General features: G+C 41.5%; 1 protein-coding gene across 4 annotated transcripts in view; it reads left to right on the top strand.

Moving 5' to 3' along the window:
• Positions 1-22,312, top strand: part of LOC144755198 (coagulation factor XIII B chain-like) — a 603,405-nt gene that overhangs the window by 393,973 nt on the left and 187,120 nt on the right. For all 4 annotated transcript variants that reach the window (XM_078643896.1, XM_078643904.1, XM_078643888.1 and 1 more), the window contains 2 exons: positions 15,750-15,932; positions 20,328-20,531. In XM_078643896.1, coding sequence (XP_078500022.1) covers positions 15,750-15,932; positions 20,328-20,531 — 387 coding nt within the window. The remainder of the gene's footprint in view (positions 1-15,749; positions 15,933-20,327; positions 20,532-22,312) is intronic.

Here is a 22,312-nt window from a genome sequence, read left to right as displayed (position 1 = left end):
TAAAACGTTAGGTTATGTATCTTTTTTGCTGTAATGTCTTAATCCAATCATTTAATTCTTCAACCAATGGTCCTACTGGAGTTTTGGTTAAATCTAAATCAATTCAACTTTTCTCTGGAGTTACAGTTGCTGATTCTGCTCCCATAGGAATTTTATATATGGGACTCTGATTCATTGTCAAATTAGGTGGTGATGTCCTAACAGTATTCTTGGTTTCATGTAGATCTGGATAAATCTTTTCCCTGACTTGTTGTATATTTGAATTTAAAGGAATAATTAATGAATTCTCAACTATTTTCTGATTTTCGAAAACCAGTATTACAGGACCTACAGTTACAGGTACAGTCACAGCTTCTACATGTTTGGTTAATTCCTTAATTTTCTCTGCTAATTCTTTTGTTGACCTCTCTAATTCTTATGTACTTGTTTTTTCAGCTTGCATACATTCTGACCTTTCAGAAATATGTTTTTCTTCCAAATATCTTTTTGGGGTTTCTCCTATATCATTCTCTATTGGCGGTGCATTTGGAGTTACCGCTGTAGAAGTTGACTGATACGGTGGAGGTCTTTTATTCAAAATGCTTTCCAACCCCTCGTCCTCTGCGTCACTCACTCCTTGCATATTTTTTCTGAAATCTATGTTTTTTCACCATACATTTTCTTCCTACAGTCTCATCCACTGTCCGTACCGGATACATTCCATCCCACATATCAGCACACCACAATCTTTTCATTCTGCTCTCATGCGTAGTTCCCCAATATCCTTTACAATTTCCCTGTCTGCCATCAATATTTCTGAACCTTTCTTCCTCTTTAGCATTTATTTCATCCTCCCATTCCATTAATGCCCCAAACTGAGTCAGTCTAGGTCTTGGTTTAAGTCTCATGATTTTTTCTCTCAAATTTCTCAATACAGCTGTACTAAATGAACCTGTTTCTGGGTATGCCAATTTATAATTTTTGGTGTATTTTGCCCAGTTCTCCAATCTTATGCAAGTATGATAACCATATTTTGTCATCATGTAAGATGCAGAATTTATTTTTGTAGAGGAAGCAATGTTCCCTCTCTCTAACTACTTCCTTATCCTTTTTCAAAAGATTCTTGATTGGTCCATCACGTTAACCAATCCCAGCGCAATTCTTGGTGATGTCAGCTTCACTCCTTTTTCTGCTGACCCCTCCTTTACAAAATTTATCGGCACATTATATTTATATGTTATACAACTTAAATCAGTTAGTTAAAACACAAAACATTTCCATAGTCTGTTTCACTAAAACCAAAGTAATAATTTGTCCAAACTCACGCTTACCTCTTCTCTACCACAGAATTTACTTTTGCCGATAAAGTAGCACTTCCCTCTACCTTTACCCTTCCCTCAAGCTTAGGGGAAAACCTATTACTCTCCCAGGGATATGTTTTAGTCAGAGTACACAATTGACTCATGTGCTTAAGGCCGAAATTTCACAGGTTGCCTTCGCTATACATTCACCACTTTCAAACAGAAAGGTCCCTAACTGTAAGACAACGATGTTACTACTTTGAAATCAGACCATGTTGAGTGCAACTTCTTTTGCCACACATTCCTCTGCCTCCAGACAGAGTGACCAACTTCCTACTTCCCGGAAGCTTCAAAATTCCATTTACATGTAACGTAATACAAACTCAACATATAATGTTAAAACATAAAACATCAATATTCAATTAATCTCCAAACTAACCTATAGAAAACATAACTCTGCTATCAAGAAATCTGATCCAGCGCGGCTCTCAAACAACCTTCAATATTCACTTTACTCTACCCAGGAGCAATTTAATTTTACTCATCAGTGGAGCCCATAACACCGTGAGTCAAATACACACGTACACAACTACTCCTGGATCAGTGACAAAGAAGGCGAGCTGCTGTTTAGCGGGATACCTAGGTTCATATTCCATACATTTAATACATTTATAGATTTTTTCTTTACATATGCTAACCTGTTACCTGGAAAACTCTACACCAAGGTACTCCACTATTTGGTCAATAGATCATCTAGTAGAAGTCAGTTGATGGAGACTAAGACCAGCTTAATCATAGTAATCCTACAACTTTAGCATTTTATTCAGTCATAACATTTCAATAAAAACCACAACTCGAGGTTATGTTTAAATTTGAATTTATCTATGTCATTTAGGATACGGAAACTTAAGATTTATTTAGGTAAGCAAGAATTAAGCATTTTATTTAGTACATGTTAAGCGAAAATGAAATTTAGAAATCATTTTACCAAGCTCTGTTATATACAAAATAAGAGTCGCACGAGTCTCAATCTGCCTCTCTATTCTTCTCAAAAATTGGCATTCGATCATCTTCATTGATCCAAAAATTATGGTAAAAAAATATTAAAAAGCCTCTAGCACCATAAATTGTTCAAACTGACAGCATGCCGTGGTGCAAAATAAATCCAAGGAGCAAGTATTTTTATCCTTTCGAGCAAGCTCTTTTTACACCCTTCATCACTAACTATCTAGCTTAAAATTGAAACTTTTAGGGTCCACAGTTTATTCTGATTGGTCCATTAGAGAGGTGGCTATGATCACCTCATCCCATCCTTGCCCAAACCAGTTTTCCAAAATGCGTAATCATCCTTAACATGTGCTCATGACAGTCATCTCCGTTTATGCTTGTCATCATTACATGATTTTTTATTCTCTTCCATTCATTGATTCCGTTCCCTCAGTCTTAGAAGCAAACATCCTTTGGCACACTTACGCGCCCTAGGCCAATCTGACCTTGACATCACTTGCTTTGCATACCAGCCATTCTGCTTTCTCAGCTTTTTATTTATGCGCATGCGTAGAGGCTCTTTCTCTAAAGCTGATGTCAACGCCGCAGTCAGCAGCCATTTTCAACAACCAGACCGCATTGGCCTAAATGAGAACTAGTGCGAAAACAAACACAACACACGTTAGATTTTAGAATTATTGTTTTTCTGTTTACCTCCCAGCATTCTAATATCCCTAATTAGTGATTACCTAGCAAAAGCGTGACATATAGCTTTATTTTACTTACCAAGTGCATTTCTTTTTCTCTTGCCACAATGAATACATACACTCTAATGAAGCCTACACATACATACTTCTTTCATTAATGTATATTATTATAGCACTATGTTAATACGACTTGTTCACAATTATTAATATATTATTATAGCAAATGGCAATTAGTTTCCCAAGTGTAATATAAAATGTCTAAATGCATTTTGTTGATTAATTATTCATGCTTTGGTGTTATGTCGGTTATAGTTATGCGTGTTTAACTTCACAGGGGGTACACAAAACGTTTTGTCTCACCCTGCTCCATCACACCATGTACCTATTAATCTAGAGCATGTCTACCCTCTTTTTTTGTAATTTCTGCATATCAAGTGTCAGTGGGGGCCGTCAGAGAAAACTCGCCTAACTTCCTGGAGCCCTATCTGGGCTCGAAGAGCGAAATTAATCCTCATCAGGACTTCCATCCAGCCAGAGTGAATGCTAAGAATACATGATAAAGGCTTGAAGTGGCCAGATGCCTGGACTCAAAGGCTGGTCAACTGATCGCACCATGACTTATGAGAAAGGATTCTCCTCACCTTAGGAGTGGACAGGGACTCTGAGGCCCGGGTTATCTGTGCCTAAGCTGGTGATGGACAAGGGGCTATGGGAGGGGCCTCACAGAGTTCTGACCCAGAGCCCGGTCAGAGCTTCTGAAGCAAGACAAGCTGGAACGACATCCCTGGTCTTGCAAGACTTCATCTGTGCATTTTGTGACATGGTGGGTCAGAGAAGGGAACCTAAGGCCTGGGGCTTCTATCCTCGAGCCCACTGGGGTCTTGACAAGGGCCCCGTCAACGCTTCTTAGCTCAGGCAAGCAGAGAGGCCTCCCCAGGACTTTGATTCTCTATCCAGGGAACTTTGAGACACAGCAGGCCCGGGAACGGATCCCATGGATGGGTGGTCTTCCACCTCAGGTTGCACTGAGACTCTGACCCTGGACCTGGTCTGAACTTCTCTGGGATGGCTGATTCCTGTCTGCACCACTTTGAGACCCAGAGGTCTCAGGAATGGCGCTCACGATGGGTGGGCTTCCACGCCTGGGCCAGCCAGAGCTCTGACCCAGACCCCGATCAGATCTACTGAAAATCAGGGGAGAACTCATGGGCCTGCGGACTCAGTCAAGGCCACTTTGTGACACCACAGTCCAGAGATAGGAGACAACATCCAGGGCCTTCCACCCCCAGTTTGCTAGGGCTCTGAGTCAGGGACCAGTCAGAGTTTCTAAACCTGAACAAGTAGGGGAGACTTTGCGACACAGTAGGTCGCAGAAGAAAGCCCAGGGCTGGGGTTTCCCAATCTCAGGCCTACTTGGGCTTTGTCGTGGGCCCTCGCATTGCTTCTGATCGTAGAGAAGCAGAGGAGCGCTCACCATGCCAGTGGGTACCCTGTTTGGGGCACGTTGAGACAAGGCAGGCCATGACATGGAGCACAGATCCAGGGAGTTCCACCTCCGGGTCCTCTGGGGCTCAGATTCAGGAAGATTCCTATCCTGGGCAAGCAGTGGAGGTCAGGCACTTTGTAACATGGTGCACAGAAACCCAGTCCCCGGGGTCTTCACCGTGGGCCCGCCAGAGCACTACCCAATGTTGTAATCCCTGCACACCTAGTGACATAGGAGGACATTCGGTAGAATGTATCTAGCCTTCTGGACCCCTCACTAGGCTTCAAGCTTCAAACAAACCCTCACTGGGACTTTCAGGGCAGCCTGAAAGTCTGAACACTGAGTCACATGAAGGAAATTATGGGTTTTGTTTATTTATGTTGAGTACAAAATGTCACCAGTGACATTGGCATGGCACAATTTGCTCCACCCATGTAGGCATGGTAAAGGACTCCTAATTTTAATTACATCCAAGCTTAGATTATATATTACATCTCAACTAGAAGTTTGAGAGAAAATTGGCAAATGCAAGAAAAATAGTCTATGGGATCTAACAAAAAGCAATTACATTTTAAACTAATTGCCCTCGAAAAAGTCAGATGATAGAATTGTTCAAAAATTCTTCTAGGGCCCTAATTACGAGCTGCATGTTACTGGGATGATTTGACCATGCTATTAAATCTCCCCAGAACTGCGCAATTGAATGTAAAATCCCATAGAATTTTGAATTACAGCATCAGGCTGCTTTTTTGGATTGTGACATCACATGGTATTTGCCATCCCATGAACTTTTGAGCCTACATTGAACACCAGTTTTTTGTGTAAAAAAAATCTTGCAAAATACAAGCAGGAGACTGGTTCGAACAGAAAATGTCTTTTGGCAAGTCACACTGGAAACTTGTGATATTTATCTAATGGAAAGTGGGGGCTTTTCTATGAAAATGAACATAAAATTCCAAATCGTGAGATTTTGAGAAATTTTAAATAACGCAAAATTTTAAAATGTTATGAATTTTGCCTGTGTAGTTATAATTTTGCCGAAACCTAGTCATTAGTTGTGGTCTAAGGTAATATAGGTTGATAGTTTAGACAAAAATGTAGGTACTAAATAGGAATTTTGTTATAACTATCATTGGCAATACACCCAGGCTATAAAAAATTGAGCTGTTAGCTTTGCCAATGCTTACAGCCAAGCAACATGTGAACGTGCATTAAAAAGCATTAAGGTGCATGGCAGGTAATAGTGTGTGAGTTTTCAAAGACAGCATATTCCACGATGACATCAAGAAGCATGGACACATACATCATGGTAGCCCCTTTTAATTTACTGTTATTACGTAGTGAATAATCATGTCAGAGGAGCATATTACCATATATTAAAAGTAAGTAGAAAGTATGCATGAAACCCATCTAAGTGATACAAGCAGCCTAACAGAATTTTGTAACTGTGGGGCCTTTGTAAAAATAATTGAATAGGTAAATAAAGGAATGACCCATGGCGCAGGATTGGGATTTTAGGTAGTCAGTAATCAATTGAGTTCTTTCCTTCAGTCCTTTAGTAATTTTCCAACCAAGCACATGAACTATTTATAGGGGTTAAGACGAAGAAGAAAATTGAAAGTGCAAGTTAAGGGGCATTTATGAATGCCAATAAATAGTGATAGTAAAACAACTATTTAAAATTTTAAGTAGTAAAGCATCAATAGTGTTCTTTCCTTCAGACCTTTGGCGATTTTCAACTAAGCACACTGGTTGTTTCTAGGGGTTAAAACATAATTGTCGGCCTTTACGTGTTTACTTTCAGCATATGAAAAAATAGATACCTGTCTATAAAACAATCAACTGAGTTTTATACTGCCAACCGTCAATCATGTTCTATTCCTCACACCTTTGCTCATTTTTAGGTCTCGACTAGGCAGGGCATGCTCTGTCTTGTTGAGAGATGCTGTATACAGTATAGTGGAGGAAGCTCCGCCCAGTTTCCAGCCTTATTATTGAGTGGCTTGAATCATAATTTCTGCATTCTGATTGGTGCTTCGCTTGTTAATCCCGCCTCTTGACGGCCATGTCGTCATTTTTCTCCTTACGAGGCTATTGGCCCCTTTACTAGAAAAACAGTTTTGATCCCCTGCCTCTCCCCGTTCCCTCCTGTAGTCTGTAACTTCTTACACCACAACCACCTCCTCACCCCCTCCCCATTCGTGCCTTCTTTTACGCCCGCACTTCTGTGTAAAATGCATTAGGGCTCGCGAAAATACGAGCCCTATTGCATTTTCAATGCTTGTTTGCAGTGTCTTTGGTGGGTGAATTCACACTCATTGTCTCGCATGCGCGCTATGCCTAACATGGTGCACATGATAGACAACGGGAGGCAGAGACAGCACAAGCAGCGAAGCAGGGCGAGGTGAAGCGCGGCCGGCTTCCACTCCATCCTCCCCACCCACAGATCACCCGCCTGACTACACAATGCTTCTTTCTACAAAGGCCAGCAGGGGTCGGTTGGGAGGAAGCACTCCCGCCGTCCACTTGTGTCCTCTGCAGGGGTCGGTCGGGAGGAAGCAATACCGCAGTCCACTTGTGTCCTCCGATCTCGCCCTCGGCTCTCATCTCGGGAGCTCCTCTCCAGCCCGACGGACGGGCCGGTTCTGCACATGGCACCTCTGCCCCTGGCCGCAAGGGTGCCGCAATCTCAGTGTGAGGAAAGGCTGGTGTGTGCGGGTACTACTGCCCTCTATAGGCCCCAAAGTCCCCGCTGCTTGCTGGGGCACAGGCGGTTGCCACCCGGGTAAACAATGCTTATAATTAAAGTTTTTTTCTTTTAATCAAATTTGGATGGATTATACCAGGAAAATGGCTCGAAGTTTAATATTCTCTGCTGATATCGGATGTGAGGCGTAGGTCATACATGTGAATCTTTGTAAAGCCAAGCCAGCCCTCCATCACTCCAAAGTCAATAAATTCAGTACCACTAAATTGGTAATTAGCATCAACTGTTAGCTGACAGTGCTTAGAGACAGCTAAGCTAGTATAAATGTTATCCATGATACGCCTGCCAGTCTGGAGTTATACTTTCATCAATTACTGATCCGAACATTTTGGAGACAGGACAACTAATACTAGAGTGGGATACAGAAGATATGAACAAAGATACGTTGCAGGACAACAAAACAGTTGTGTTTTAGCTCCAGACACATATGCAGATTAAGTAATAGTTCTTAAATATTCACAGCTCGTGTAAAGATTCTATTTAAATGAATGTGAACGTGATATGCGGAGTGTCTGGACAAAATCCTGAAGATATCTACTTTGAGTACCTCTCTTTGAAACTTTATTGGTTCTGAACGACCCTTAGATTTCCAGCCTTTTATGTCTAAACTCATATTTTAAAAGGTTATATTATACAGGAGCAGAACAAGTATGCTGCCCCCATGCCATGTGTGATGACACCACGCACCTCACGCAACTCATCCCACAAAGGTCGCATGAGAAACCACAAATCTCTCGAACCACAGAGGTCGGAATGTAACCACCCCAGCAGTTAAAGGGCTACAAAGCCTCACTACTGCAGAGGCGCGCTGTACAAATGCCAAAAAACATAACTTCAACTGCCACATTTGGAATGATTATTGTTCTTTTGTTGTATTAAACGTAAGAAATTATGCTTTGTTGCTTAGAAAAAACAAAAAAAAAGCATTTCTATGCGGGTCACACAGCCCGGTTGTGGTGCTCTGTGACGCATATTAGAACATTGGAATGTTGGGAGCTCCATTGAAAACAATGGAGTGCTCTGGGCTTATAATGGCTGGTATAAGCCTGGAGCTCCAACATTCCAATGTTTCTTTGTTCACAGCTCTGGCTGTAAACAAAGGCTTCAGGGAACCTGAGGGGATTCCAATCCCCTCACGCTCCCAAAAGGCTTTGTTTTTTTTGTTAGACCATTCTGTCCTCTAGTGACAGAATGTTCTAATAGCCTTATAGCCCTTCGTAGATGGGCTATACCGCTATTAAAGTCCCTCTCCCTTGTTAAAGGCCCTCGCCTTCGGCTCGGGGCCTTTAACGCTGGAGAGGGCCTTTAATAGCCGGTATAGCCCTCTACGGCGGGCTATACGGCTATAATAAATCTTCAGAGGCAGCACCGCCTTGGTGTCATTGTTTTAAAGTATGAATTGTTTGCCCGTTGGCATGTTCTGCCACCTGGGACCAAGATTGAAGTGTGACCTGTTCCCGATCCGCAGGGTAAGCGGTCTTTGCAAGACCGGGCAGACTCTGAAACAGACGTTTATCTGATGATGGCCTTTAATAGTGAGCCTGGGGGGTGGGCAAAGGGACTAGATGGTGTGTGCAAACAACCTGCTGACAATCTTTCATGTATTTGCATATCTCTGTACTATGTCTCGGCTGTCCTGTGAAATAATTGCTTTTTGTTGAGGAACTCTAGCTAATCACTTCAGCATTCTTTAGATTCCAGTCCACAGAACTTGTCATCCACGAGCATCCGTAGACAATATTATTTTTTTCACATCTTGTATTTTCAGCGATATGACCACTGAAGGCCCTGATATTATATTAAAAACAGAGCTTCGGACTATACCATTTCCCGCTGTAAGGCACTATTTCTCTCCATATGTTCCCATACCTGGCTTGTCACTCAGTTTGGTGCTTACTTTCCCTCCATGTTGAAGGACAGTAGATGTTTCAGCACCCAGTATAGTGTGCTGCATAGCTAAATACGTATGAGGTCCCAAAGGCGAGACCAATTGCATTGCAAATGCATGTTTCATCTTTGCACATGGATTGGTCGTGGGGGTCAAACATCATCACTGACCTTTTTGGATAGGCATTGCATGTTTTCCATCAGCGAGTAAGGAGTACTTTGAGCTAATCACGACAAGCTATATCCAAGATCTTTACAAGTTTACAGTTTAATTGTGGATCCCCGGGATTGGAACAAGCAATTATGACTCCCCTGCATGTACGTATATATCTGTCATTAAAACAGGTTTTTAAGTAGTGTTGTCTAAGGCTTTGTAGTACTGAGCAGATACAAATGAGATGTATAAGATCCTCCTTCTTACGAACCAGTGTATTTCCATATTACTATGGTTACTAACGGTAGAATGTCTCTCAACCTAGAGACAGAAATCTTGTGTTGTATGCGTGTTGGGAAAGGATAGATGTATGGGGCAGCAGGCAGGCTGGTATAACGCTTTATTACCGTCCATGCATGTGAACGGGTACTAAACTTGTTTTTGTCCTCTAGCAAGGATATCATATTTGTTGTTCTGTTTGTTACCCTTCTGAAGGTATCAAAAGTCGCACTTGATGTCCATAACTCTGTGAGACCTAATTATTTGATAGAAGTATTCAAGTACTGATGGTATTCCGATGACTGATAATGTTGATACGTTAACCATAAGGCTAGGTTTAGGGGGTTTTGAGAACGGGAAGTTTTTTTTAGGTCTCGCTGAAGTCAGCGCATGCGCTGCTCTTGCGAGAAATTTTGTAGCTGCTTTGAAAAGTGCTACCCAGGCTGGCCACCAGCTTGCTATTACACGCACAAGCGCACGCGATGTGCACAGCACTTTTTCACGTCGTGCGCCTGCGTGCGCCCAACTCGCGTCAGCACTTGCGTTTTTTTATCTATTTTTTTATTTCTCAGCCGCCCGGCCAATGCTTGTTTTTGCTGACTTCACACAACATTCAATAAACTGTTACAGGGCATCAGATTGTGTTCTTCTAACACTCATTGAAGAAAAAGCATGTTTAACCTTGTTTTCCCGAGTGGCAGGCACCTCTCGCTCAAAGAAAACGGCAAATCCCTCCGGAGCCCATTAAATATTTGGTATTCGCAGAGCTATGGCTTTTGAATGACAATGCACCCCGACTCTAATGGGCGCGCTCGCGCTCTGGGAGCAGTCTTCCGGCTTCTGGTCAGGCCCGGCAATGGCTCGCCTAATTGGCAAGTGGGTGGCTCGCGCAGAACACATATGCGCGCACTTTTCTCTGTAGCACCTGCCACTTTCTCTGAGATGTTTTATCTGTTTTTGAAAACTCTATAGTTTCTGCTTTGAGAACCTGCTAGAATGATGTGCTCCATGAAATATTAGTACTTTGGTGAATGCTACCTTTCTCCTGTTCGGGCTCTCTTCACATTCTGGTGAAAGTGTCTGAAATATTAAACACGGAGGTAAACTGTGTTCTTATAACTTGTATTGTTGGCAGCGGGCATTATTCCAATTAGATATTTTTTTGAGAGGGTCATATATTTGTTAGGTCTACAATAGCACGAAAATGGTAAACGTACTCAGTAAATGGGAGATGTTGAGAATCGAATAATTAGAATTAAACTTCAGACACGGTGCATAGGAGTTTAAAGATTGAATGTGGCAGTTCAGCACTCTGAGATGGCGGCAGGTGCCTCAGCAACTCCAGTTCATTTCAGCAGTCACCAGGTTAGTTGTCAGAAGCTCCAGGGCTATGTATCAGAACCTGTTGAGTCCCTCACACCTTCCCTGAACCTCTAGTTGAGATTGCTAGCGTTTAACAAGCACTCAAGTATAAGTGGGGGACAAACCTGGAAGAGAGAAACATACAAGCTTTGCTACTTCGGTCAGGAAGTAGGCATTCACTGGAGTAACCTTCAAGCATTCAGCGTCTCTTGTGTCTAACTGAAAAAACATTACATTACTACTGCTCTGAATACAGGTTCTAAGCGTCATTATCAACAAATAACTATAACTTTACCAGTATTGTGTAAAGGATGGCTGAGGAGACCTGGATCCTGACCCAACATTTATGGAGACTGAAGACAACAAGCGGCTCACAAAGCTGGAGAAGAAAGTGGTTAATTGCAACAATGCTGCTCTAGCAAATATGGGGGCCCAAGGGAAGCAAAGAAGGAAAAACATAACAAGCATTGGCATAGCCAATAGGTCTAGCTTTTGGGACCTTATAAGTATTTAGTTATGCAGCTAAATATCCTTGGTATAACAACATCAACAGTTGCATGGCAAAAAACGTATAAGGTCCCAAAGGCGAGACCTATTGGCTATGCCAATGCTTGCTTTTTATTGTTGCAGCTCTTCTGGATAGGTGTTGTTTAATGAGGCCAAATTCTAGGCAGATTTGTGCGGGAGAGTATTTCTGAGGTAAATTGAATACTCGCCTAAATGTGTTCATTTGAATCTTATCAAATATTTCAGTGTCCCCGCCTTTCATCACCCCACTTGCATAAGTAATTGTTGCCATGGGTTTAGAGGAGATTATAGTTAAGAGAGGCTGGAATGATGGCCATTTAGTCTCCTTGCCAGTGTGATGAAGGCATGAATTAAAGCAGTCCCCTTTTGCTTAATTTATTGCTTTTGTTGACAGAAGCTTCATCTTGAGTCTAGATATAGGCCCAGGTAGTTGTAATGTGCCACTGACTCGAGGTAAGTTTCATTTAATAGGAATTATACTTATGAATGAAAATACAGAAATTAAAGATGGAAACATGGCAGAATTTGCATGTAAACCAGGTTTCTACAAGAAACCAAATCAAATAATGACAGTAAAGTTCGAGCCGAGGAATTTGGAACATCTAGAGTGTGGTAACAGAGAGAATTGCTTCTTAAAATGTGATTTAAACTGTCTAAACCTAATAAAGATATTGATAAAATGGAAGCAAATCCACTATTGATTGTTTTTACTTTTGCGACTTAATTATATATTTAACCCTATAAGCAATTCCCCGAACTGTTTTATCAAATGTTCATAACACTACTGGGGCCTCAATTTGTTTTGTTTTGAGGTTGCCTGTCCTTCTATTCTGATGAGCGTACTGAATTTGAAGACCATTTATCATTTATTGAAGAAATCATAAGGCTTCTGAATTATAACTGTATGTGTAAATACAACATCAAATTTCAATGTAACATTCGAGTTTGTAAAAGAAATCTTATGGTAATGTCACTGTGGCACTTATTATAATTGTCCACACTTCCCGGGACCTATGTGAGAAATTGGGGTATTGGTTGACTGGGGTATGAGCACTGGCCAAGCAGCAGCCACAATCCCTTGCAGATTGAACCACAAAAAGTCATTCATTTAACCTGTTTTTAAACCTGGCTAGCTTGGCACACAAGTAGTCAGGCTTAACATAGAGGCAATGTGTGAAGTATTTATACAGTACACAAACAGTCATAAAGTGAAACCACACACAAGAGAAATCCCAAACCAGCTAAGAAGAATAGCTTATATTTTAATAAATGATTTCACACTAAAATGATAAAAATGCAATTGGTAAAACTGGAGATATTGATTTTTAAAGTCTTAAGTGAAAATAGGACAAAAAGCACAAAGCCCCAACAAGTGATATCTGGTCATGTTGGACCAAGACAAAGTCAAAAATTTTGGCCAACCACGATGGAGCACGGGCCAGCTACAGGGACCAGGTTTGGCCCGCTGAGAAAAAGTATCTTTCTTTGGGTTGTGTTGATGGTCATAATCGATGAAGTGGATATGGGATGCAGCAAAAGTAATGCGTCAATTTCGAAGCGATGCATCAGTGTTGATTCTGTAGGAACAAAAATCAAGTTAGCTTTCGCGGCGCCATTTTGTGCCCAGGCGCCATTTTGTATCATGATCAAAACTAATTCTTTGCCATTTCCGAGAAATGGCCTTCTTTAGGTTGTTTCTTCGGAGCTGATTTCTGCCACACTAATTAATGCACTGTTCCTATTAGCACATGCATTTCCTATATATGTAAGCCTTCTCCCACATGTCTAGTGGCGGGCACAGGCAGAGTGACCTTGACTGGTAGATAATGTGTTCCCGGCTTCAGAACCGAAACTTACTCCTTTGTAATTTACAGTCCAAATGTGTCTCTCTGGAACAATTCCAAGGTGGGCATGCTTTAATTGGTGTTGAAATGTACACGCTGTATCGTTATGCTTGTTGATGTCAGACTCTCTCTGCAGCACTCCTAGCGACTGGGCAAACAGAGCTCTGCTCTGAGCGGACTTTAAATAAACTGTTATTAGTTTGTATTCTCTACTGTCTGACCGACTCTTCATTTCGTAGAAGGCAGAGAGGTGGTTTGAGTGACTCGGATGACCAGAATCGGGCCACTTCCTTCAATCCTCGCAGTGGTAGTGATGAGCTGTCCTGATCCACACAGCAGCGTCATCTCTGAAGAACGCAGCAGCTGCAATTCGGAGTCCTGAGCGTTATCGTCAATACTGCAGTCGACGGAGATGTGAGGGCCTTCAGCCAGGAAGAACTTCACACAGTGGTGGTTTCGAAGACAATGAATTGGGCCAATTTAGGAAGCAGAGGCAATGCGTCGGTTCTGATCACACAACAGAGCTGATGCACCGCTTCAGATCCAGGCAGGGGTGCTGATACGCCGGTTTGAGAGAGGATGCGCGTTTTTTATGGCAGCAAGCACCTTAGACCCACTTCCAAGGGTCCGGAACTGGGGTGGCCCCACAAAGCAGACTCAAAGATGGTAGAATTCAGGTGCTCAAACAGTATAGTTGGAAGTCCCTTATGTCCTTGAGACGTCAGATCAGGAGGCCAGCCAACTAACCCCTGTAGTCACTCTGGGTTCTGGGGGTCAAGTGATGCAGGTCCAGGCCTTCTTACCCAGACCCAGAGGCCTGCAGGTAAGCACAAAAAGAAAGCAGTACTCAGTACTTCCAGAGCAGCAGTCCAGCAATGGGGCAGTGCTTCAGCAGCACAGCAGTCCTTCTTTCTGACAGAGCATCAATAGGTCTAGACATCTACTGAAGTGGCAGGATCTGGAATTGTCTGGATGGTATCATGCACAGCTCCTGTGGCTGTATCAGGAATGTGTTTATTTGCTCAGGGCTCAGCTGTGCACATAATGTCATATAATTGCAATTTCTGAAGCACACACAGTTAACTTAGCATTTCTCTGTGTTAGTGCATATGCTGAACACAGGACAGATTTGAAACAGTCAGCAGTGATTGCATCTCTGTTTGTGACCTGTGCTTTTTTTCTGATCTATGCTGTTTGTAACACACGTACTAACTCTGTAAAATTCAAGAGTTAAATGCATGTGTTTTAGAACCTGCAGTTGCTTAAAATCAGGTGCACATTTGTGCTTGAAGCACACCTTCATCACATAGTCTTCTGGCCCCTTCGAAGATTGTGATTAGCAATTGTATTTAAGACCCTCCTTTTCTCAACATTTAGCAGAACTACATCCTGATCTGAGACTGCAAGAAACACCTAGGGCTATGTCATACCATGTTGTGCTCTGACCCACTACAAAAGTTTTTTCTTCATTTTTTTTAAATCTTGAGCACATGCAGAAACATTGTTGAGCGCACAGCTTGGAAACACAAAGAGGCAATTCATGTTCTAAGTTCTCGAGCTTAGTTGTCAGCAAAACATACACTACTTCTGAGATATTGTGACTTAATGTATGCAATGAAGACACCAAAAAGAAGCACATTGTCCCCTGCTGCAGTAGTGCAGTACAACAAAACGGCATCATAATTCAGCATTTGAGGTGCTATGGCCCTCATTTATGGGGTCTTAGTACAGGGCAACGCACCAAGTCACCTTATTGCGCAGCCCTGCGTCAAAAGGAAAGGACAGGAATGCACTGTATCTATGCAATGCTGTGCATTCTTGTCCTTTTCCACTGCACTTGTGCTGTTATGGTGGCCTAGCATCAATGCATGGTGCAAAGGGGTCTGAAGAATGCTGCACACATAGAAAGAGGAAAAAGCAAGGAGAAATTAAGATATCTCTCCTCATTGTGCCTCCCCTGGGGAGGGGTAAGGTTTTGGCGCATCCCCAGTTGTGCAGGCTCTTGTTAATCTGGGGATGCATCAACATCCATGGGTGTTGTATGGAAACACCCACACAATGCACTTAGAGTGCCTCCCTAATGCAGAGTAAGGCTGCCTTGCCTTCTCGATATCTATGAGGGAATTCATAGCCACGTAAAGTGGCTTTACGTGGCTTTTTAGATTTGGTTGAGAGGTTTGCACCACTAAAACTGACGCAACAGCGGTGTAAGCCTCTCCTAAATATGCCCCTACGTGTGTGTTTGTTCTTTTTTTTCAAATTCTGGTGCATCGTTTTCAATAAACCAGCCTTGCAGAGAGACGGTCTACACTGCAGCCAAGCAAAGCTTTTACATGTTCAAACATCGCTAAAGTCAAGGAGCGTTTAGATGACCACAAATACAAACGTTTTCTAATATCCACTTTCAATGCTCATTTCATAGTTTGACGAACATCTTTATGATATGTAATTTATTTGTCTCATTTCAGAAAAAGGCAGCAAGTGTGGTCCTTTACCACTTCTTCAAAATGGAGATATAGTGGGCATCCCTCAGCCCTCCTATCCTTCAGGAACCACAGTGGAATATAAATGTCAAAGTTACCATAAGATGCTGGGAAACCACAAAGTCACCTGCATGAATGGAGCTTGGTCTGTGCTACCAGAATGTTTAGGTATTTAAACAAATTATTTTTATACACACAATTATGTGAAACTAGTCATTTATAATTTGGGTCACATCCATGTTGAAGCTGTGATTTCAGTAAATGCAACAATGAGCGGAGTGCTTGAACTTCTGGGCCTCATTTACAATATTTTGCCGTAGGGCAGCACCACAAGCTTTCCTGCAATGCTGCCCTACAGCAAAATAAAAGGGCAGGAATGCATCTTATCTATCAGATACAGCGCATTCCTGTCCTCTTTCGGTGTTCAGTTTGGCTGCCATGTGCTAACGGAGGCACGCATGGGTGTCTGCATTGTGGTAATGATTGTTTTTGTGCAGGAAAGGAGACCTTCCTGCACAAAAACAATCAATAGAGTCGGTTTCCCTCTTCTAAGTGTGCTGCTGAATACAGCACAAATAGAAAGATGACAACACAAGGAGAAATATACTTATTTCACCTCATTGCCTATCCTCCTCTGTGCCTCCCCTGGGAAGGTGTAGGCTTTTGATACATTTCCAGGTTTACAGAATGTTGTAACTCTGGGAATGTGTCAAATGCCATGGGTGATGTGTGGGAACACCCACTGTAATGCTCATGGCATGCTTCCAAATCGCAGAGTGAGGCAACGCAGTGACTTGCACTGCGTTGCCTCACACCATATCTACAAGGCCGTGAATAGGCACGCAGGGTGGCTTATCATGGCCTTGTAGATATGACACTGCAATGTGTGCCACGGAGCATCATTAAAAGTGATGTTCTGGTGCTGCAGGGGCCTTGTAAATGAGGCCCTAAGTGCTTTAGCCTATTTTATGCCAATATCCCCAAAATTCTAGTCTCCAAAATGCATCTTACAGAAAGTAAGTGATCGTGCATTCAGCCTTTGTATGGTTGGACGGATATTTTTCAAACGAGCAAAGCTTGTTTTTCATGAATATTTTTGTGTGATGGTACGGTAAGTCTCAAACGTTGTAAAGTGCATGTTGGTAAATAATGTGAACTCAATCAGGGTGGAGAATTACAGCTGTATGAATAGTTTATGCTATTTGACCATATGTTTTAAGAAGCCACTACCCACCAGCATTAATTTAAACGTTACGGGGAACTGTAGAAATACTTAAGAAGCAGTGGTAGAGCTTTCATAGAAACATTCCAAATATGTGATCATTCAAAACCTGTCATAAACTCCCTTGACTGTCAATTCTGCCCTCGTCCTCCTTAACATCAAACAACACTGTTGTAAATCCCTGGTCAACAGATGTCCAATAATGGATCCTATCCATTTCCAGTCTTCGCATTGATGTCACCCATACTGACTAGAGAAAATTATTATTTTCTTGCTGGGCTAATTCGTCAGATAATGCTTTCAAATACAAAGAAGAGAAAATACTGTAAAGATGACTATACTATTTAATTAAAAGAATCTGAGATCCATTAAAAATAAAAAAAACAACAGCAGCAAATCCAAAACAATTGAGGAATCTTTAGAAAGGCATGTTATCAAAGAGAAATCTACAGAAATTTATATATCAAACCACCAGATGACATAAGACTGGAACCCATGTAGCTTTAGTAGTACATACGTCATGGATTCTCTGAGGTACTATAATGTGAAAAATTGCTTAAAAAATTGTCCCACCCTGAATCCTGAAACCATAATGTGAACTCTGCAAGTTTCTGAGACAACATACACAAGTAAAAATAAAAACAAGCTACATGTTTTTTCCTGTACTAAATATCATGTCCACTAAATCACAATAACCACTCCCATGAGGGAGGTTTCGAAAGTTTCACTGCATCAGACAGTCACATCCATCAGTGACAGAGTTCTATAATGGAAAAACCTCCTTATTTCTGGCATGTTGGATCTTATTCAGAACTGTTGGGAAGGGTGGGGCAAGAGTCTGGGGCATGGTATATTCTGAAAGAACAGGTCATTTGGTATTAACTTGATCATTAAGAGCTCCCTCTGACCCAACACCACTTCACAGGTAGAGATAATTTCTATTCCCCCCTGAACACCGTCTGGCAAACCACATGCAACACTGTCCTGTGAAAAGTAAAAGGATAGTGTTAGATAACCATGCTATTTGACAAATGTAGAGGATAAGTGCCCCGTGAATGTAGCTCCTCATCAAACAGAACTTAAGCATTATGACAATGCAATTGCCTGCTAGACATTCCCTGCTGTTGTTAACCCAAAGGGCCCTGAGGGCCATTAGTGCATTAGTATAAGTGACATCATCTCATGTATTCTTTTCTTTTTGACCCAATGCACTAACGGACCAATGATATTATTCAGGTCTTCAGAGGAGAGGGACATTGAGGAGAGAGATCAGAAGGATATCAGAGCTAGAAAAGGGGTTTTGGGAGTCAAGGCCTTCAAGGAGGTTCAATATTTCCTCTTTGGAGAAGAAAAAGCATGCTCTTTGGGATAAGGGTTGAGATTTATTTTTAGCACAACTTGTATATAATTGAGGTTGGTTTCAGGGAGAGTATGCCAGAGGCCATTACAATCAATAATGGTGTTATAGTTAGAGAGTAATAAACTTGCTCCATCATGATAAATACATGATCAAATGTAAGTGCAGGTTATCCAAGTCGAGATAAATTAATTGTCTTAGAAGATAAATAAGGAACAGAAGTTTGGTATGACATTAAGTCATTATCTTAAGGGAGGCTGCCATCCCTAGAATGAAGATGAAGAGCAGATTGGGTATGATTCTGGTGTATTAGGAAGGGCAGAAAGCAGGGGTCGAGTAGAAAGTTTCAGACTCTCAGTGACTTTAAGGCCAATCCAGCCCAGTTTTATGAGAGGAATCCGCTGAAAAAAGACGGCCCAGAAGGAATTGAGGTAAAAATTGGAGTTTGGTTAGTACAGGGAGTATAAGGCATTACAAGAGATAAATAGTATAAGCCTCAATAGCATAGTACAACTGAGAACAAGTGTTTGAGGGTAAGACGAAGCAAGGGCATCAGGGGCGTTTAAGACAGAGGAGAAGTGTTAGAAGAAAGCATTCAAGAACACGGGAAACAATGAGAAGAGGCCGGAGAGGAATGGATGGGAAAAAGGAGTAGTGTAGGCAAGGGAAGCATTGAAAAGAGCTTGTCTAGAAGTGTGAACATTTACTGGCAGATGCATGGAACCTAAAGGATTTACCACTAGCGACCTGTGAGTCCTTGTTACATTTAAAAGGTGGTTCCACAGCAGAGTTTCAATCCACATTCCTAAATACCTATAGGCCTATTTATGACCCAGTGTGCATTGTGGTACATGCACCACACAAACCTTAAAGCAACACAGTGCAAATCACTGCATTGCCCTACTCTGCCCTGGAAAGGCATTCCACGAGTTTTGTGTGTGTGTTCTCACGTAACTCCAATGGGTTTTGAGACATTTTCAGATTTACCAGAAGTGGTAGACCTGGGAATGTGCCAAAAAGATAAGTCTAACCAGAGGAAGCATAAAGAGGAGACATATCTTTATTGCTCCTCGTTACTTTCTCTTTCTGTGTGTGCTGCATTCTGCAACACACATAGAAAGAGGATTCTGCCTCTCAGGATTGTTTTTGCGCAGGAGGGGCACAAATCCTGTATGCATCGGAGGTACTCTTGCACCATAGTGCAAGAGTGCCGTGTATTTGTGCTAGGCTTCCAACATGGTACCGGTGAGGGGAAAAGGCAGGAAAGTGCTGTATTGACTTAAATATAGCGCATTCCTGCCCTTTCCCTGTCACGCAGTGCAACACAGCAAGGTGACTTACTACACTGCACTACGTGACAAGTTCATAAATATACCCCTTAGTGTGTAAATAGACATAACCTTTGAGTTGATTGAAATGTGCTGAAAAGCTCTGATAAAAAGGCACCCTAGAAGACCTAAGAAGGAGCATCTTAAGAGGATGGAGGTCAGTGAGGAAGAACACCACGAAGAATAAAAAGAGTTCTCTGCCAAATGCCATGGGCATCAATTCACTAAAATGCCAGCCATAATTGAAATTACATTACATAACCCTTTGATTCCCCATTACATACCAAGTTTTTATTCTTTCCCTGCCATGAGCCTCCGCAAAATCTGACATTTGATGACAATGGAAAGACTGAGTGTGAAAAATATAAATGGTAAATGAGCTGGTGGAGCTCTGTTTAACTGTCTGTACATGACGATCTCTTAACCCTGAGACCAGGAGTAGCTAGGGACCTATCAGGATTAACAAAGAGCCAGCTAAGGAGATCAACTGCTATCTCTGACAAAGGGCTAATGATGTCCATGCCATATGGATCAAAGGGGAATGCCATATAAGCTTTGATTTCAATTCATATTGTCGATGTCCCAGGAAACAAGTGAATATACATCCAATTAGACAGATAAATAACAATGTACATTGTTTGTCATTGGCTGGACAGAACCATGCACGGCAAGGCCTGAGGAAATGACCGAAAACAACCTAAGATTTCGATGGACGGAAAATGAAAAAGTTTACACTGAGCACGATCAAAGCATTGAATTTGTTTGCCTCTCAAGGGACTACATTCAACATCCAGAATCCCCACCATTCAGAACAAAATGCAACCGAGGAAAACTGCTGTATCCCAAATGTATCAAGCAAGGTGAATATAGTCTGCGACAATTAAAATCACAATTTTTATAATAATCCTACGTTACCAATAGCAAGTATTAAACAGTAATACTTGATTTGCAATAATGTTTTTTATTTGTGTTCTATTAGTAGTTTAATTATTTTTCAGAGAAGAATAGAAAAGAAAACCATAAACTACATGTAAAATTAAATTATTTTAAAATAATTGTTATTGTACTTTACTCCTTTGACGCTGTGACTAGTGATCCAGCGGGATATCAATCTGCAGACAACTCATAACAAAAATCATCAGGGCCTATCTAACACACATACAATACATCCAGAACAAATATTGATAAATCACCGCTAGGAATCAATTTTATAGAGCTATGATCAATTTTATGTTCTTTACCTGGGTAGCCCTATTTATGACTCATGGATCTATTTTAGTTGTGTAGTTTGGGCAATTATATACAAATGGCATTACTGTATCATTTATTATGAATAACCACAGACTCAGTTGTCATTTAAAATGCTTATAAAATTCTTCTTAAGAGCAAGCAAATTACAGTGTTAACTCCTTACCTACAAGGAAAGATTTATTAAAATATATCTGTTCCATAAAGTCTTTCACCAAAAACGAGTGCCTCAGGAAAGAGAGGATAGAGAGAACAGGCACATAAAACAATTTCACATTATATTTATCTAGGTTGGTGTGAAATCAAACCCCTCTGGCCAAGAGTATATTTGTCCTTTGGAAAGATTCAGATATCGAAAGTTTCAAGGTAGTTTCGGACAGGATTCCGGACAGATTCAGGAAAAGACAGATGATTTCCTCCGTATTAGACGCCTGCGTCTTACCCATCTCTGATACTAAAAAAATAGCAACCCCTCCTCTAGGACTTTCCGCGTACTTGGTCCCTAATTCTCTTACCTCCTCGGGCTTCTTCCTGTATCCTGTTCTAACTCTTATCTTCTTGTGGATTCTTCCCATAAATGCAACTCTATGACTACACTGTAAATATCCTCACTAATACCTAACTTCTAACTTGCCTTTCTCTAAGTCGATCAGCATTTGGACAGCATTTCTGCTCCTCAGCATTTCATCTGCAGCAGCGGCTCTAATCTAATTAGTCAGTCTCATTATACCTTTCTTAGGGTTTGTACCAACTCCAAATGTTTCTACTGTATGACATTCTTTTATTCTGATTGGTCAGGACAGAGGGGATGAGCATCACACCAAATTATAATTGCAATACTTTTCTTAAGTTTTATTGTTTAAAATCCCGCCCATCAATATGGTTTCCCAAGCTTTATTTCCCACCCAATGTTCATAGCAATAAAATACATTGTATAAACATAACATAATGTGCATTTGTAAAGCGCATGTTCACCCGGAGTTATCTTGGCGCTGAATAACAGATGTTTCTTGTTACCCAACTCAATGGTACTCATTTTATCGACCTCAGATGGATGAAAGGCTGAGTGGACCCGCTGGGATTTGAACCTGTGACCATGAGGTCGAACACAAGCCCGTGCAGTGGAAGCATTAGTCCACTGAGCCACCAGACCCGGTTATTGTATATAAACTTGCATGATTTGCCCATTGAGCCTTCAGGATGTTCCTGTATTCCCAGGCCATGGTGAGGTCTTGGCCTTGAACGGATCCCAATTCTTGAGGTCATCTTGTTCAGAGTACCTCCTGGTTGGTCATGTGACTTGGTCACATGTTTTATACTCCATTACTTTCTAGGCCCATTTACGAACTATTTAGGAAAGTCAAAGAAAACAAGTATTAATTTCAAAATAAAA

This window comes from Lissotriton helveticus, chromosome 1_1, assembly GCF_964261635.1.
Source record: "Lissotriton helveticus chromosome 1_1, aLisHel1.1, whole genome shotgun sequence".
Classification (NCBI taxonomy): Eukaryota; Metazoa; Chordata; class Amphibia; order Caudata; family Salamandridae; genus Lissotriton; species Lissotriton helveticus.
The sequence above is the reverse complement of the archived record's forward strand: the minus strand, read 5'-3'. Positions and strand labels throughout refer to the sequence as shown.